Genomic DNA, 16,203 nt, shown 5'->3' with positions numbered 1-16,203 from the left:
TTTTCTTTCACAGCCCAGCCTCACACTGAAGAACAAGTCACTAGAAATATTCTACAGTGCACCACTAAAATGTCTCTCAGTGGCCATTTTTGCGATGTACAATATGGAAGTAGATATGCACCGTATATACAGTATATATATATTATTATTATTATTATTTTATATAATGTATAAAAACATGTATATTGGTAACACTTTACAAGAAGGCTGCATTTATTATAAATTATTATTTTATAAATTATTATTTAGGGTCTCGTTTATTAACATATATAATTGAATAAATATATTTTATTTATTACTCATTATCAAATACTCATTACAAATATTTCACTGTGTTTGTATATTATGTGCAAATAATCTTTCTGGATTGATTTCCAAGTGAAACTGAGTATTCAACAAGAAAAATAAATGTAGCTTTAATTTATTAGATCATGAAAAATGTGTGTTGCATGCCCGACTGGCACCAGGTGTTTGCAGGGTTTGAAAAATATTAAGAACGTTGATGTCAGCTGAAAGCCGTTACAGCAGCATAGCAGGTTATTCGATTTTGATAAAAGTTTAGAAACACTTACATTTTTTTGTTTTGTTTTGTTTGTTTTAAATAATGTGCTTCTGTGAATCATTCGCAGTAAAACAATGAATGCTTTTGAAGGTTTCCATAGTTTTCTCATTAAAACACAACCAAATCACATGAAAAGCTGTCAAAGGCATCCAGAAATAATAACTGAAGCTTTAAGAAGCGAGGTTTAAAAACAGCAACTGAAATGTGTTGGCAGCGCACAGGAAATCATTGCTAAAGTGAAAGTTTCCATATAACTCTCTCATTCACACTCAAACGCACACACACAGTTTCCACATCACACATTAAAACACATTGATTTTTTTTCTTGCGGTCAGTTAGCTAAATGAATGTTTATTGAACAGGAAAAATGACACTAAGCCATTGGAGCAGTGATGCTGATCATGGCAGGATGGCAGGCCTATAACAGCATTAAAGAACTCTGTCTGACAGCATTCAGCAAATATTTTGAAAATATTTGTATTGCCAATTAAGTTGCATGATCGTATACAACATTCAAATATTTGGGGTCAGTAAGATTTTTAAATGTTTTTGAAAGTTTCCTATGCTCCCCAAGACTGCATTTATTTAATCAAAAATACCATAAAACAGAAATATTGAGGAAATATATATATATATATATATAATGTTTTATTATATATGCAATAATATTTATTAATAATAAATAATATTTATTTATATATGCAAAGCTGAATTTGCAGCATCATTATACCAGTCTTCAGTGTCACATGATCCTTCAGAAATCATTCTTATATGCTGATTTAAGAAACATTTCATATTATCAATGTTGAAAACAGTTGTGCTGATTAATGTTTTGGTGGAAACTGATACATTTGATTTTTTTAACCTTTTAACTGTGTGTATTCAGTATAACTGCAGAAATAGAGACAATTGTCAAAATGTCCCATTGCTTGCCATGTTTGCGTCTGGTAAGGAGCCAGAGATTTTGGGATACATTTTAATTTACATACATTTACATATAAGATGCTATCACTTGTCACGTTACTGCTTTATTGCATTGTGCTTGTTCATTGCACAGTCTTACACTTATGTAGAAAACTACTAAATTGTTAAAAGTGTTTTTCCCATTCTAATCTAATCTCTAAATCTTTGGGTTGAGAATTCTGTGATCAAAGTCCAATAAATTCACTGTAGGGTTTTTTCACACATTTTGTGACAACCACTTACGATTTGATGAATAACACATTCAAGTTGTTTCTTTAGAGTATGTGCTCATATTTGACAAGGGCTAAATGTGCAAAGACCGACAACAATATCTCGGACCTTTACCTGGGCGGTCAGCATTTAGGTTTAGCGTCTGTTGAGTGTGTTGCGTTAGGTAGTTAGCAGACTGGCACTGGCATGTGTGTGGCTAATCCTGCTTGATTAATTGTCGTTTAACTTCATGCTGTGTGATTGGGTGAACAGATGGATGTCAGCCTCACTTCCATCACTCTGATAACACACCTGAACAGGAGTGTCAGCTGCTAATCGCTGCTGTGAGCCTGTGCATAATCCTAGAGCGTCCGCTGCTGTCTACAACTAACTTCTGAAGATGCAATTGATACTGGATGAGATTAAATCACTGAAGATTAATGAGTCACTGCAATGTTTGGTTACTCGACTAACAGTTCACAGTTAAATGAATAGTTCAAATTAAAATATTTACTCACCCTAAGGCCATCCAAGATGTAGATGAGTTTCTTCATCAGATTTGGAGAAATGTAGCATTCCATCACTTGTTCATCAATGGATCCTCTGCGGTTAATGGGTGCCGTCAGAATGAGAGTCCAAACAGCTGATAAAAACATCACAATAATCCACAAGTAATCAACACCACTCCAGACCATCAGTTAACGTTCATATAACAGTCACATAAAAGTATATAGCTGATTTTTTTATAGATGTTTTTACTTGCATAATATTCTCTAAAAACAAGTTGATGTTAAATGGGTCATGAATGCAATTTCATGTTGATTTAAAAGTTTTAAGTGGTGGTTGAACTTTCCTGTGAAGTTAATTTCTTCCGACAAAGATTCACAAACAGTTTAGAGAGCTTTTCCACTCTGATGCAAATCTGTTATGAACATTATTTCCACATCATGTCAGACTTTTTCTCTGAAATTTGATTTAATTGAGCGCTGTGTTTTCCAGAGTTGGTCTCTAGTTTGACTTTAGTGACATAACTGAGCAAGAAAAAAGTTGCCGGTTTTAATTTATTCAAATGAATGACTGCAGGAAATCTCTCACACCTGTTTATGGTGACCAGATGTTGTCAAGGTGCCGGTGTTTTTTAATGCTGGTGTTAAAGTATGAATCCACTACAGCTGCCAAGAAAACATTCAGCTGAAAAAAAAAAAAAAAAAGAGAAAATATTTTTTGTACCTGTGCATGCCGTGAGCAGCTCACACAAAGTTAACTTGGTTGCCCTTGAACAGCTGTGTCACACAATGTTTGTGTTTCAAATAAAAACCATGAATTTGTTACACATATGTGCACGTGTGCAGTTAAAACAAAGGTTCTACTGCTTCGAGATACATGGGCTTATCAGTTATGCAGATTTAATATTTATGATATTTTCACGGTATGATAACTGCTCTGAAAACATCACAATGTCACAGTATACAGTATCACACAGTGTGATTTGATATTCATTCGTAAATATTTCAGGTACATGTAAATTTTTCTTGATGTAAAAATCTCTCAGTGGAAAAAAAAATGGGGGCGGGGGGGAGATGAAATAATGCCATAAACTAGCCTATACAGGGAGCCCTGTCATTTGGTTCATTAATATAATATTATGCTTACAATTATGAATATAATACCCCAAACTTAATATACACATTTTTTACTTACTATATATTTAACTACTAACTTATTATCTAGGCCAGGGATGCCCAATCCTGCTCCTGGCCTTCCACTGTCCTGCAAAGTTCAGCTCCAACTCTAATCAAACACACCTGCCTTTAATTTTCAAGCGATCCTGAAGACCTTAATTAGTTTGCAACGGTCACTTTGTCACGTACAGTCACAGTTTTTTTTCCTTTCCCTTTTTTTTTTTTTCCTAGTATAAGTTATGAATGGCCAGTAACTTAAAAATTTAGTAGCCAAATTGGCTGGTGAGTGAAAAAGTTCATTTCAGTCCCTGCATGCAAAAGTGAAAGAAGTGAACCGGACAGCAATGCGCTCAGCATTATCAAAACAATTCTGATGCATGTATTATCAGAACTGTGCATACTTTACGCTTAAATTAAACATTAAACGAGCACTACTACAACATTAAACGAATGTAATAGGCCTATACTGACACACATCCGGTTTTCGCCCACCTGTCTACGTTAACTTAAGCCATAACCGACTGTATTTACGTGAGATAGTCGTCACAATGGACATTTTGACAACTGTCTGTGTGTATTTGACAATTCAGACGCAAGGAGAACTGATCGCGCGCTGTCTGAGAGAACTAGGGTCGCGCAGCCGAGACAGCGCATCTGTTGTGTCATTCAGCGTGATTCCGCGTATCCAGGTGTCCTGACATTCTGTCCTACCCGTCAGATTTCCCTACCAGGGCTTACTGTGCATGCGCAAATCAATACTGCGTCTTTTTTCTCATTCTGAACAACAATATTTAATGTATCTGCATTACTGTATGGGTAGGTTTAGGGTTGGGGTAGGTGTAGACATTAATAAAACACAATCTAATGGGTAGAAAAAATTATTTATTGTTGGTTTCCGGTAGCTGTATCCCTTCTAGCCACAACCGCGAATGTAACACATAATTGTACTGTATACTGTATTTGCATTTCTGTAAGGGTAGGTTTAGGGTTGTGGTAGGTGTAGACATTAATAAATCATAATTTGACAGGTAGCATTTTTCGTTGTCGAATTGTACTACCTACTGTTTTAATGGGAGGGGGGGATGGGGGCTATTCAACCGGGGCTATTCAAAATTCTGACGGGGCTATAGCCCCCCCCATCCCCCCAAAGCCCCGGTGTAACGCCGTCACTGGAGGTATTGTATAAATATCAAATACAGTAAGATGCACTGCATCTTTCAACATACCCTCTGATGAACATTCCTGTTTATTTTGCGCCATAACTTGTAATAAACCAGTAGCGCTGCTTTAACTACTGTAGGCAAATACAGCCTCACACCACGTTAATAAGCGCCAAAACATTTACTGTTTGGGTTTCTTGTAACAAAGCACAAAGTTTATTGCGCTTACTGGATGGAAGGTGCGCTACTAATATGTTTAGAGAAGCTTTATTCAGCATCGACCAAAAGCAGCATAAACTAAAAGATTGATCTTGCGGTTTAAGAATGGATATATAACAACTGAATGTCTTGGGATATCTAAAGGTACCTCGCATAAGCCTTATTTCTCTCTCCCTCTGACATTTTCACTGCTGCATGAGATTTTTCTGGCGGACGAGAGGGAAATAGAATCTGCGCTCGCCTGCAATTATTTTTTTTCAATATGTAAATATTTTATTTTTAATATATTATTATGGTTTTTGTTCATATTTAGGATCAGATTTTATTTTTATATTTTCTGTTTTCACTTTAATTTTAGTTAAAGTATTAGTGTTTTGACATTTTAATTTGTCTATATAGTTTTTATTCATTTTTATTTATTAGTTTTAGTTAATCTATTTTTTTTTATTTATTTATTTTTTTATTGAATGCTTTTTTTATGGTTCATTTTTAGTATAAGTTGGATTACACTCAGGTGAGTTGCATGGCCTGTTGAGTGAAATATATAATTTTGGGCAGAAAGTGAGGAATACTGTAGTTCTGTATCTGTTTTTGAATTAATTTTACATTTCCTATCCCAAACTCCCCATTTGCCCACCCTCCAACACATTCACATGTGGTTGTGCTCTCTGGCCCAGAAAATAACATGTGCCGTCACCTGAGAAATAGCCTTTACAAACCTGTTCAAATGAATTCTGTGAGCCGCAGGCTTTGGAAACGGAGAACTATTAAAAGTCCAGGCTGATAGTCTGCTGGCTGCTTCTGTACGAGGATTCTTCAAAACTAATTAAGAGTGACACAGGGGCATTGAGAGGCTTCATGAAACACCAGGGGAATTGGCAGGCAGAGGAATGACTGACACCGTGCAGGTTGTTTCTGGAGACAGAGCACAACGTGAGCTCTGTGTGTGCGTGGCTTCGCTATCGGATCATGCGGCAACAGTAATTCAGATTTTATTGTGATCCGTCGTTCTATTTGGGTGGGCGGAAAGGAAACAGATCAGCAATAAGGCAACAAGACCTCCTCACCAATAATCATAACACACAAGCTCTGATCCAAAAGCTAAAGAGATGCCTATCTAGATGTCATTTTTAAGAAAATATAACGGTTTTATACACATTCTTGTTCTTAATATCAGAGCATGTTATATGATGTGGGTTCACAGCAGCAGCTTCCAAATCCAAATGGCATGCACTTAGAATCAACTCCAGACCTTTTACCTGCTTAATTGATGTAGAAATAACGAAGGAATAGCCCACATCGGTCCATGAAACAGCTTTTGAGTCAATTGTCCAATTACTTGGTCCGTTGAAAAATGGGGCGAGGGATAAATAAAGAGCTGTAATTCTTTACCGTCAAATTAAAGCTCAGAGTGTGCACTTTAAGCCCATATTCATTATATAACTATATCTTGAGTATATCTTGGTCAGCAGCTAAAATAATAAAAATTGTGCCTGTGTCCAAATATATATGGACCTACAGTATACTGTGTGTGTGTGTGTGTGTGTGTGTGTGTGTGTACAGCATGTATATTTCATCACACAATAATGTTATGTTTTTTAAAATTATTTTAAAATTATTATTATACATAATTTACTGTTATTACTGTAGTACGCTTAACATATAACAAGGACACTGTAAAATAAAGTATGTAAAATAATTAAGTAAATTATTATATTTTGATTAAAGATTATGATTCCCTCTGGTTGTATATATACAATTTAATAAAAAAAAAAAGAAAGAAAAAAAAGATGTTTTATATGTTTGAGAATTTGTTTTTGTTGCATTTTGGGGCGAACAGATAGTACTGTTATTATAATACAAAACGCCAGTTGCAAACTCTGTTCCAAATCAATCACTCACTCTAAAAAAAAAAAAAATGGTGCTATATAGCACTAAAAGTGGTTCTTTGGCTCGTAATCATAGGGGCTATATAGCACCGCTACCATATACAGAACCTGTTAAGCTCCTGTATGGTTCTTCTATATAGCACCAAAAGTGGTTCCCCCATGATTATGAGCCAAGAACCACTTTTAGTGCTATATAGCACCATTTTTTTAGAGTGTATATAGACAGCAATGTGTGTATGATCTAGTGGACAGTTCTCTTCCTCACTTACAGCTCTGATCATGTGTGAAAATGTGTATATATCAGGATACCTGCAGTGTTAATTGAATACACAGTAGTTACACCATTTTGTTTGGCTCTGGCTCTGAAATGCATTAAGGAGAAGTGTAATTTAGACTTTAAATACAGCTCTATATGCTCTGTGTAATCAACATGTGATGAAGTGCTCGGCGTGATGGCGTTCATTCATTCAGTCATATCCACTCAGTCTCTGTTACTGCAGTACTTCAGAGGTTCACAACGTCCTGGTGTGATTTTAGTTTGAATTATTCCTGTGATTTTATATATGGCTGATTCTACTAAACCCGCTGGAAAAATGTTTTAAAAACCTTTTGAGATTTGATTTAACCTCCTATTTAGCAGAGATTTTCCATTATTGTTCTAACTTTTAGAGCTTGGTTAAATACAGCCCACCATTGAGTAAAATATGGACAAACGATTGGGTTCTTTTGACCCAGCGGTTGGGTTAAATGTTTAACCCAACCGCTGGGTTCGACATATCATGAGGAATCAAATTTATGGACAGTCATGAAGTCATGGTTGAGAACAAATAATGATTAATACTGGATGAAATGTAATAAATACTTACAATTTGATAAATAAAACATTGTTAGATATAAAACTGGTTCATTTTGAAGATATGATCTACTGTGACACCACAGATATTAAAACTTTAATAAATAAATCATTTCATATGTTTAAATATTCATTTTGAACATTATTTCTATTATTTTTATTTAAAACAATCATTTTTAAGAAATCACGGTTATTATGGCTAACTATAATAGTTGAGAACACAGTATGAATCAACCTTTGTTAAAAAAAATAAATGTAATATATTTAATTGAAGGAATTAAAATCAATCCATCAGTAAAATTTTATAAAACATTGTATGATATAAAATGGTTCATTTTGAAGACATGATAAAACTTCAATAAACGTTCATTTTGAACACTACTTATTGTTTTGTTTAAAAAAAAAAAAAAAGAGGATCTCAGGGTTATTACATTAAAAAATATATATTAAAAAAATAAATATAAAAATACTAAAACTTAACTAAAATGAAAATGAAAAAAAGATCAGAAATAAACTTGTATTGCTGTAAAGTCTCTCTGGTTCAGTGACTATGTGTTTTTAAAGTTCTGTCTAGATCCTGAGGGTTTATGGGAGTATTAAGTTCTAAAAGCATAAGCCACTGATATGTGGCATTTCTGCCAGAGCCTCTGGTCGTAATACAGCACAATCGCACAGATCGATACATTATATTCCCACAGAGTGGAAGATGATGGCAAATAGCATCAGAGTTGTCAAGTATTCTATAGCTGTGAAGTTGGAGAGAACTCAGAAGTTTGGTGATTATATATAATGAGCAGCGTTTCCACTGACTGGTATTAACGGGAAGGTTGTTAGTCTGAAGTGATTTCTTTGATCTAGAGGCAAATTAACACTGAGCTTATATGTAGCTTTTAGTGGAAAATCTCCAATCTGTGTCAGACCGCTTTGGATCGATATCCGCAGAGCCAGTCTCAGGTGATTACCTGCAATTTCTGACCATAGAAACCGATTCAGTGTTTGAGTTGTTCTGTGTGTGTGTGTGTGTGTGTGTGTGTCAGGATGATAAACACATTTACTTAGCTTTAAAGAAAATTAGAAATGATATGTGTTTATCCAAAATGGTATTTATTTATTTTGGGGTGAAATGTGACTTTTATGCTCATCAAGGCTATATTTATTTGATCAAAAACACAGTAAAAGAAGGAAAATTGTGAAATATTATTACAATTTAAAATGACTGTTTTCTATTTGAATATATAATATATTACTCATCAGTACAGTCTTCAGTGTCACATGATCCTTCAGAAACCATTCTAATATGCTGATTTGCTGCTCAAACAATATTTATTTATCATTGTCAATGTTGAAAACAGTTATTATTTTTATGATAACCGTAATACTTTTTTTTTCAGGATTATTTAATGAATATACAACAACAGCATTTATTTGAAATAGAAAGCTTTTATATCATTATAAATGCTTTACTCTCACTTTTGATACATTTTATGCATCCTTAATGAATTCAAGTATTAATTTTTTTTAAAAATATATTTTACATACTGTATAACATAAAAATACCCCTAAAAGAAAACTTTGAGCATTTTTAGATTTTAAAAGCATATATAATTTCCTCTATTTATAAATAGTTTTCTTTTATTTTCTTTATTTGTGTGGTTATTTAATTTGATTTGATTTGACTTATAAGGCCGCACCCTATGTACTGTAGTTAGCAGCTCACTAGGTAGGTTTACTCTCTGTATTAGGCCTTATCTAGTGTGGACTGAACACTTAGCATGTCTCCTTTGCGTTTGGCAGCTCATATTTTAGGATCTCGCTCCTCCAGCCTGTTTCTGTTCGCTCTATAAATGTCACTAAGCATTTACCCCAGTGGATTGTCTTCAAAACCGCACTGATCTCCGCTCTGAACACGTTAGCACACCCACCAATGCCGTCCAGTCCAGTCCCGTTACGGATCAGCGGGTGGCTGGAGCCGCTCTCTGACCGATGCTTTTCATTACACTTCCACATTAGCACACTTGCTATTATCTGTCTCTGGTTTCACTGTGGGTTTGGACTCAAGCGTGTCTCGCCATCTGCTAGCAATCGTTCTCTGTGATTTTTACCTCCTGCTGGAGACAAAGATACACATGAGTGCTTAGCCTTTGAGGATTCTTCTTCTGTTTGCCTGTGTGTGTGTGTGTGTGTGTGTGTTCACAGGACCGAGTGTGTTGTGTGTGCTTTCATTTTTAAATTCTAATTAAGGAAAGTTGTAAATCTGTCTCTGAGTGTGAGCATGTGTCCTTATCAGCCGCTAATTACGCTTCCAGCATCTAAGAATTCTTGGTGTGTGTGTGTGGAGGTCTCAGGGTTTCTGTGAAACCTTGTCAAACTCCAGATGTGATAACATGAATAGCACGATAGTGTGAATAGCAAATACACACTTACTGTAAAAATGATTTTTCATGCTGATTATTTGTGAAATTTACTAGCATTTTTTTGAGTCAAAATTGTTTTACGCTACATATTTTTTTTTTATTTGAGCATCGAATGTTGTTGGTTTGTGTGTATGTGTGTGTTTAATACACAGGGTCAAATTGACTTAGGGTAGAAAATATTTAGCTTCTAATTTCTGACACTTTTATTGAGGATTTATTGATAAAATAAACCATTTTATTTTATTGATTTGATATATTGTGAAATAAATGAACACATACTTTTTTGTATTACAGCACAAATTAATTTGTTTATTTTTTTCACATTTAAATTATAATTTATTAAAGGCAGTATAACAAATACTACAAATACTCCAACCATTTAAATATATTTTTCACGTTTCAGTAAATATTTTTATTTTATTTTATTATTTTGCTGTGCACTTAATTGTCATGAAAATTGTCACCATGCATGCATTTTTCTATTTTATTATTTTAAGCAATGTAACATCAAATTTTTTGTCATTTGTAGTGTGAAAAGTATTCCTGGCACGTTTGTCAACTCATTTTTTGTTCTTTGTTAAATGTCACTATGCATTGTTGTTATTATTGCATTATTGCATTTGTTAAATATTAACTATAATTTCTTTATTTTCTTTTTTTTTTTTTGGATGACTTTATTGTATACATTATTCATTAACTAGGCCTCACAAGAGCTGCCGTTGTACAGTTCTGAAGGTTTTAAATTGTGTAGTAAGATCCAGAAACAGTTAAAACAGTTGATTATTATGGCTAGAGAGACTTCAAACTCTGGAGAAGGAACTGCATACACTGTAAAAAAAAAAAAAAAAAGTTGAGCCAACTTAAAATTTTTAGGCAAGCAGCTTCAGCAGATTTTTGAGTTTTCTCAATTTGTCGTTTTAAGTTTATACAACAACAATTTGAGAATCTCCCACAAAAATAAGCTGAAGCTAGTTGCCTTAAAATTTTAAGTTGGCTCAACTTTCTTTCTTTTTTTTTTTACAGTGTACAGATGTGGTTCTTCTGACTTACCTTGACTTTCCCTCTGTCTCTGTTCCCGTCTGATGTGTTTCCAGATGTACATCCAGACCACCACCCTCACCATCTCTCTCAGCCTCAGCGCGTCTGTGTCTCTGGGGATGCTCTACATGCCCAAAGTCTACATCATCATCTTCCACCCCGAGCAGAACGTGCCCAAACGCAAGCGCAGCTTCAAAGCGATCGTCACTGCCGCCACCATGTCAGGAAAACTCGTACAGAAGGGAAGCGACCGGCCCAACGGGGAAGTGAAGACCGAGCTTTGTGAGAGCATGGAGACCAACAGTGAGTATTTCAGCCAAGTCGACCAAAATAGTGCAAATCCCCTTGGTGATTTTTAGCACTTTTCATATATAAACCTTTCAAGACACACTTAACCTTGACCACTTAATTTACATTTACATTTACATTTAATCATTTAGCAGACGCTTTTATCCAAAGCGACGTACAATATGAGAACAATAGAAGCAATGAGACCATCGAGAGTGCAGCAGTATACAAGTGCCATGACAAGTTTCAGTTAGCCCAGCACAGTACACGTAGCTAGGGTTTTTTTTTTTTTTTTTTAAATAGTTAGAATAGGTAAGTGTTAGTACTTAATATGTTAATATGTTAAGAAGAAGTTGTATTGGAAAGAGACAAAAAAACAAACAAAAAAAAACAGACAGATTTTATTCATTCCCATTGCTTTACGGGATGAGTAATTCATTCATTCATTCACTCATTTTCCAATTTTTTTTTTTTTGCCTTGAATCGAATGCTATGATTCATCTCAGATCCAGGTGGTTGGGTTTAAGCCTCAAAGCTTTTTTTTAATGTGAAATATTAATAGGAAATATGCTTTGATAATCCAAGGCTGCTGCGGTCACTGTTGCACTCTATTTCTGCTCTGTTAGCATTACATTTTTTCCTCCAGATGTTTAGTAAATGTTCCTGCTGTATGTAAAACATCAGTTTAGTACAAAACGGTAGACTTGTTGTAAGACCAAAAGTTTCCTGCTGAGATGTTTGCCGGAGGTAGACAGGCAAAGTAAAATGTGACATCAATGTTCGCGGTTTGATTAGCATATTCGACTAGCTGCGTTATTTGCCAGTTTGATAAATTTCTAGCTTTTTTTTTTTTTTTTTTTTGTTCTCCAAAGCACAGGATTATGGAGTGTTGAAAATTTAATCACTCAGAAGCGATCCAAAGCTTTGAGGGGAAATAAGCCCATTTTAAGTCATCAAGCCAATTACTTTGTTCTGTGCTGCGGGTGATGCTTTGCCTTATGAAACATTAAAGTGTAACTCATGTATCAGTATCAAGACCACCCAAAACTTTTGCTGACTAAATTAGACAAGTTTTTATTTAATTCTTGGCCTTTGTGATACTTTTATTTAGTAAAGATTTAAGAAGAAAGGATTTGGAGGAGGGAACGAAAATGCCCTCAACCAGTAGTGGTAGAGATTTTGAATCATTGCAGTGACTCTTATAAACCTGTTCATCAAAAAGATTAAATGCAGGTTTCATTGCTAAGCCAATGAATAAACACCCCGCTAATAAAAAAATATGTTCTAAGAAGGTGTTGCAAATGTTCCTATTAATGTATAAAAACATAATTTGTGAATGTTCTCTGACATTTTTCTTCGTTATGCAAACATTAAGGCAACATTCTATTTTATCAGTTGCAAACATTATGGGAGCTTCACTTTTAAATGTTCTCTTTTAAACATTGCGAAGCGCTTAAAAACTTTAGACAAACGTTCAACTAAAACGTTTCATGAAAAAAGTTCCATGAACAATGTTTAAATATTATTTTTGTGCTAACATTTTCAACACATTAAATGTCTGTTGACATTACTTGAAGAATGAGAGAATGTTAGTGAAAGTTCTGAGAATGTTCCCTCTTAGCTGGGTTGTGTGTTATGAATGAATCGTTGAATTATTCACTCAACAGATCTGACATTCGCAACCCAAGAAAATCGTATTATTCTTAAAAAAATTCATCTACAAACTTATTTAGAGTTATTTAAAAGTGTTTATTAAAGGGAGAATGATCACACGACAGGTTTGTTCACTCAAAAGATTCATTCATTCACCAGAAAAACACCACTACCAGCCAAATTTAAACCTGTTTGCATGAGAATATGGGCGACTAACTAGACTACTTTTAAAAGATTTTTCTTTGCCTTTTAAATGTTTGATACTTGGCCTTCTTGCTACTTCTACGAATGATTTGTTTACTCAAAAAGATTAGTTCAAAAACACTGATTCATTCACCAAGAAAGCACCACTACCAGCTGAATTTAAACTTTTTTCCATGAAAATGTGAGACACTAAATGAAAGCCCAACTAGACTAGCTTTAACAGATTTTTCTGTTTCTTTGAGTGACACACATTAACCTTCAGGATCTCACTAGTTCATCACAATATTTTTGTTAATTTCTTCAGAAGTAAGATGGAAGCATAGGTCAAATTTGTAACAAAAGATAAAATGTATCGCTATTAGGTTCTTTATAGGTGTTTTATAGATGTTCTTTAAAAGAATGTTTATCATCCACGATAGCTTTTAATTGTGCAAAAGTTTCTTTATGGTGGAAAAAGATTTTCTATATTAAGAAAAAATGTGTTTTTTGCTTACTGAAAGATTATTTGGGGAACCAAAAATGGTTCTTCTATAGAATCCCTGCGAAAACCCCTTTTCGGAAGATTTTTATGAGCAGTGACCATAAAATGATGCTTGACTTGCACAAATACTGCACATGCAGTCGAGTGAGGGCGAATGTGATTCTCTAATGTGTTTCCCCTCCTGCAGCATCTTCCACCAAGACGACATATGTCAGCTACAGCAATCATGCCATCTGAAGAGGGACACTCTCTGTGGGCGGAGCCAAGGGCGGGGCCCTGTCTGAAGCAGGACGTCTGTCATGTGACATGTGCTGACAGGCAAATGGACCTGGAACGGGCATCTGAGCATGAGATTTTTATATCGTTCTGCATCAATCTAAAACCTGCAGCATCCTGGAAGACAAACAGACTTATGGGACCTTCCAGTGAGACTGCTATCCTGCGTTCAAGAGCTACCGATCCTGCCATGAACACACGTGAACACGCACACACTCACAAAACTGAAGGTGCAGGCTTGCAGTCATACAAATAATAACTTTCCACAAATAATCGTGTAAACATTCTGCAGATGGAGACGTTCACGGTAAACTTTGGAAATGTGGATGTAAAAAAAGAGAAAATATATGAAAACTACCAGAGTCAAACTATGTTTGTTGTTATTGTATTTTTGTGGTCGTGCAGATTTTTTCATTCTTGTCCCACTTTGTCAGAAACCTGCATTCTGAGATGATGTGTCTTGTATTGGCTGATTGAACCGTAACTGCGGGGTTGTGAAGCTGTAAAATGCCATGGTTGAAGCATGCTAGTTTTTATACCAAAAAAATGAAGAAGATTTATTTATAATAAAGGAATGTTTTGCAAATGTGTAGCGTTGTTAGATGTGTATTTGACAGTGAGATTTGTTTTTCATTTTATCATTGCTTTCATTCATATTCAGTCGCCACCAGAGGCCAAAACTCAAATTCTGTTTTGCAGCTTTGCATCCCATATAAACCCAGTTAGTTTGGGTATTTTTAAGGTTCTTAATGGGCTCTATCACCACAGAAAAATACCTCTCTTGTTTACAGTGTTTCTAATTAAAGTTTCTTGAGCAAGGCATTGCAGAGGGCAAAATTAACACGGTCATGGAAGACCTGAAAATATCAGGGAATTGGGATTTGTGGGCCAAGGAATAAATCTTAAAAAGCCATTTCTACACTGAGGGAAAAAAATAAAAAATATATTGGTGTACAAACAATTTTCACTCAAAAATTGCTAGTATAGTTCGCAGACAATTACAAAGAAATGGCAGCATTGACTTAAACATCAATTTATTTATTTTTTTCCCCCCCAAGCAGAACGACTGAAATAATCTTTTATTTTTAGAGTCAGAAAATAATTTTACAGTGTACTTATTTCATCTGCCAGAAATAGTTATTTGTGCAATTCCTGTAAAATTGATTTTTCATCCAGTGATTATGAACAACTTGAAAAGTAACGTAAATGAAAAGAAACCCTTACAAAGATCCCTTACTTTATAAACGCTATACTGCGCGTTTAATAATATAGCCTTCAGACTTAAACATTATACACGTAAACATAAGACTAGTGTGATAGAAATCATTTGGTAATCCCACTAACCTTTGAGGAGGAAAAAGCATCTTAATTTTATTCTGAGGCTCAAACTGAGCAAACAAATATGAAATTTGGTGCAATGCTGTTATTTATATGGCCAAAAATAAGAAATTCTGATAGCTTGCAATGTAAATCAATGAGAATTTTATAAAAACTACTTACCTAAAGTGCATATAAATATCAGTTGTCACTCTATATCTCTTAATATGTCCTTAGTTTTATGATCTTAACTTACATGTAAAAATTAGTATAGATTTCACAGCAAAAAAACACATGAACAATGACCTGAAGGATGGACATTTTTGCATAATAGGCCTACACTCAAACATGCATTTGCATTGAAGCATTACATTGGAAGTACAGCTAAAATGACTAACTCTTTTGTCTTGGAAGAATTGATTCAAGTGCTGGATGATTTAAAAGCCTAGATTTATTTTGTTAAACGTTCAAAGGCAATTGCCAATCAAACAATGGCCTGATTATGAAATACTAATCTTCAAAAGAGGTCGTTGTTTAACTTTTCTGTCTTTACAGAGCTTTAATGAGTAGGCTACTATAAGATTGTTTTTCCAGGTACGCCGGTCTGTGTCTGCATACAGTATATCCAGCAGTGAGGATATGTTCTGGGTGAACCGACCTTGAGTCCTGACTGACAGCATAGCGCCTATGGCTCGAGCGCCTCCCGCTTCTGTGGACTGACGGAGCAGATGTTGAGCGCGACTCGCGCCGCGGACCCGATCGCTTCTGAAGCGCTAATCCCCGCTATCTCCACCGAGCTAATTCAATTACTTTGCCCCCAGTACAAACGTGCTTGCGAGAGCATCCAATCTCTCTCCCCTTCTGTCTGCCTCGCCTGCTCTTCGATATGTCGGTCGGAAGGCACAGAGGCAGATGTGTCTCAGGTAAGGACCAACAAGGATCTGCGGTTGCCATGGCAGACAAACAGCTGTTGTGATTTTAGACCTTGATCTCC

At 35.1% G+C, this 16,203-nt stretch overlaps 1 protein-coding gene across 3 annotated transcripts in view; it reads left to right on the top strand.

The window, feature by feature from the left end:
* Positions 1–14,482, top strand: part of grm8a (glutamate receptor, metabotropic 8a) — a 207,299-nt gene extending 192,817 nt beyond the window's left edge. For all 3 annotated transcript variants that reach the window (XM_058773694.1, XM_058773695.1, XM_058773696.1), the window contains 2 exons: positions 11,047–11,293; positions 13,804–14,482. In XM_058773694.1, the coding sequence (XP_058629677.1) occupies positions 11,047–11,293; positions 13,804–13,853 (297 nt within the window). In that variant the 3' untranslated portion in view covers positions 13,854–14,482. The remainder of the gene's footprint in view (positions 1–11,046; positions 11,294–13,803) is intronic.
* The last annotated feature ends 1,721 nt before the right edge of the window (positions 14,483–16,203 follow it).

The sequence above is a fragment of the Onychostoma macrolepis genome, chromosome 04 (assembly GCF_012432095.1).
Source record: "Onychostoma macrolepis isolate SWU-2019 chromosome 04, ASM1243209v1, whole genome shotgun sequence".
Classification (NCBI taxonomy): domain Eukaryota; kingdom Metazoa; phylum Chordata; class Actinopteri; order Cypriniformes; family Cyprinidae; genus Onychostoma; species Onychostoma macrolepis.
Note: the sequence above shows the minus strand (reverse complement) of the source record. Positions and strands in the feature narration are given on the sequence as shown.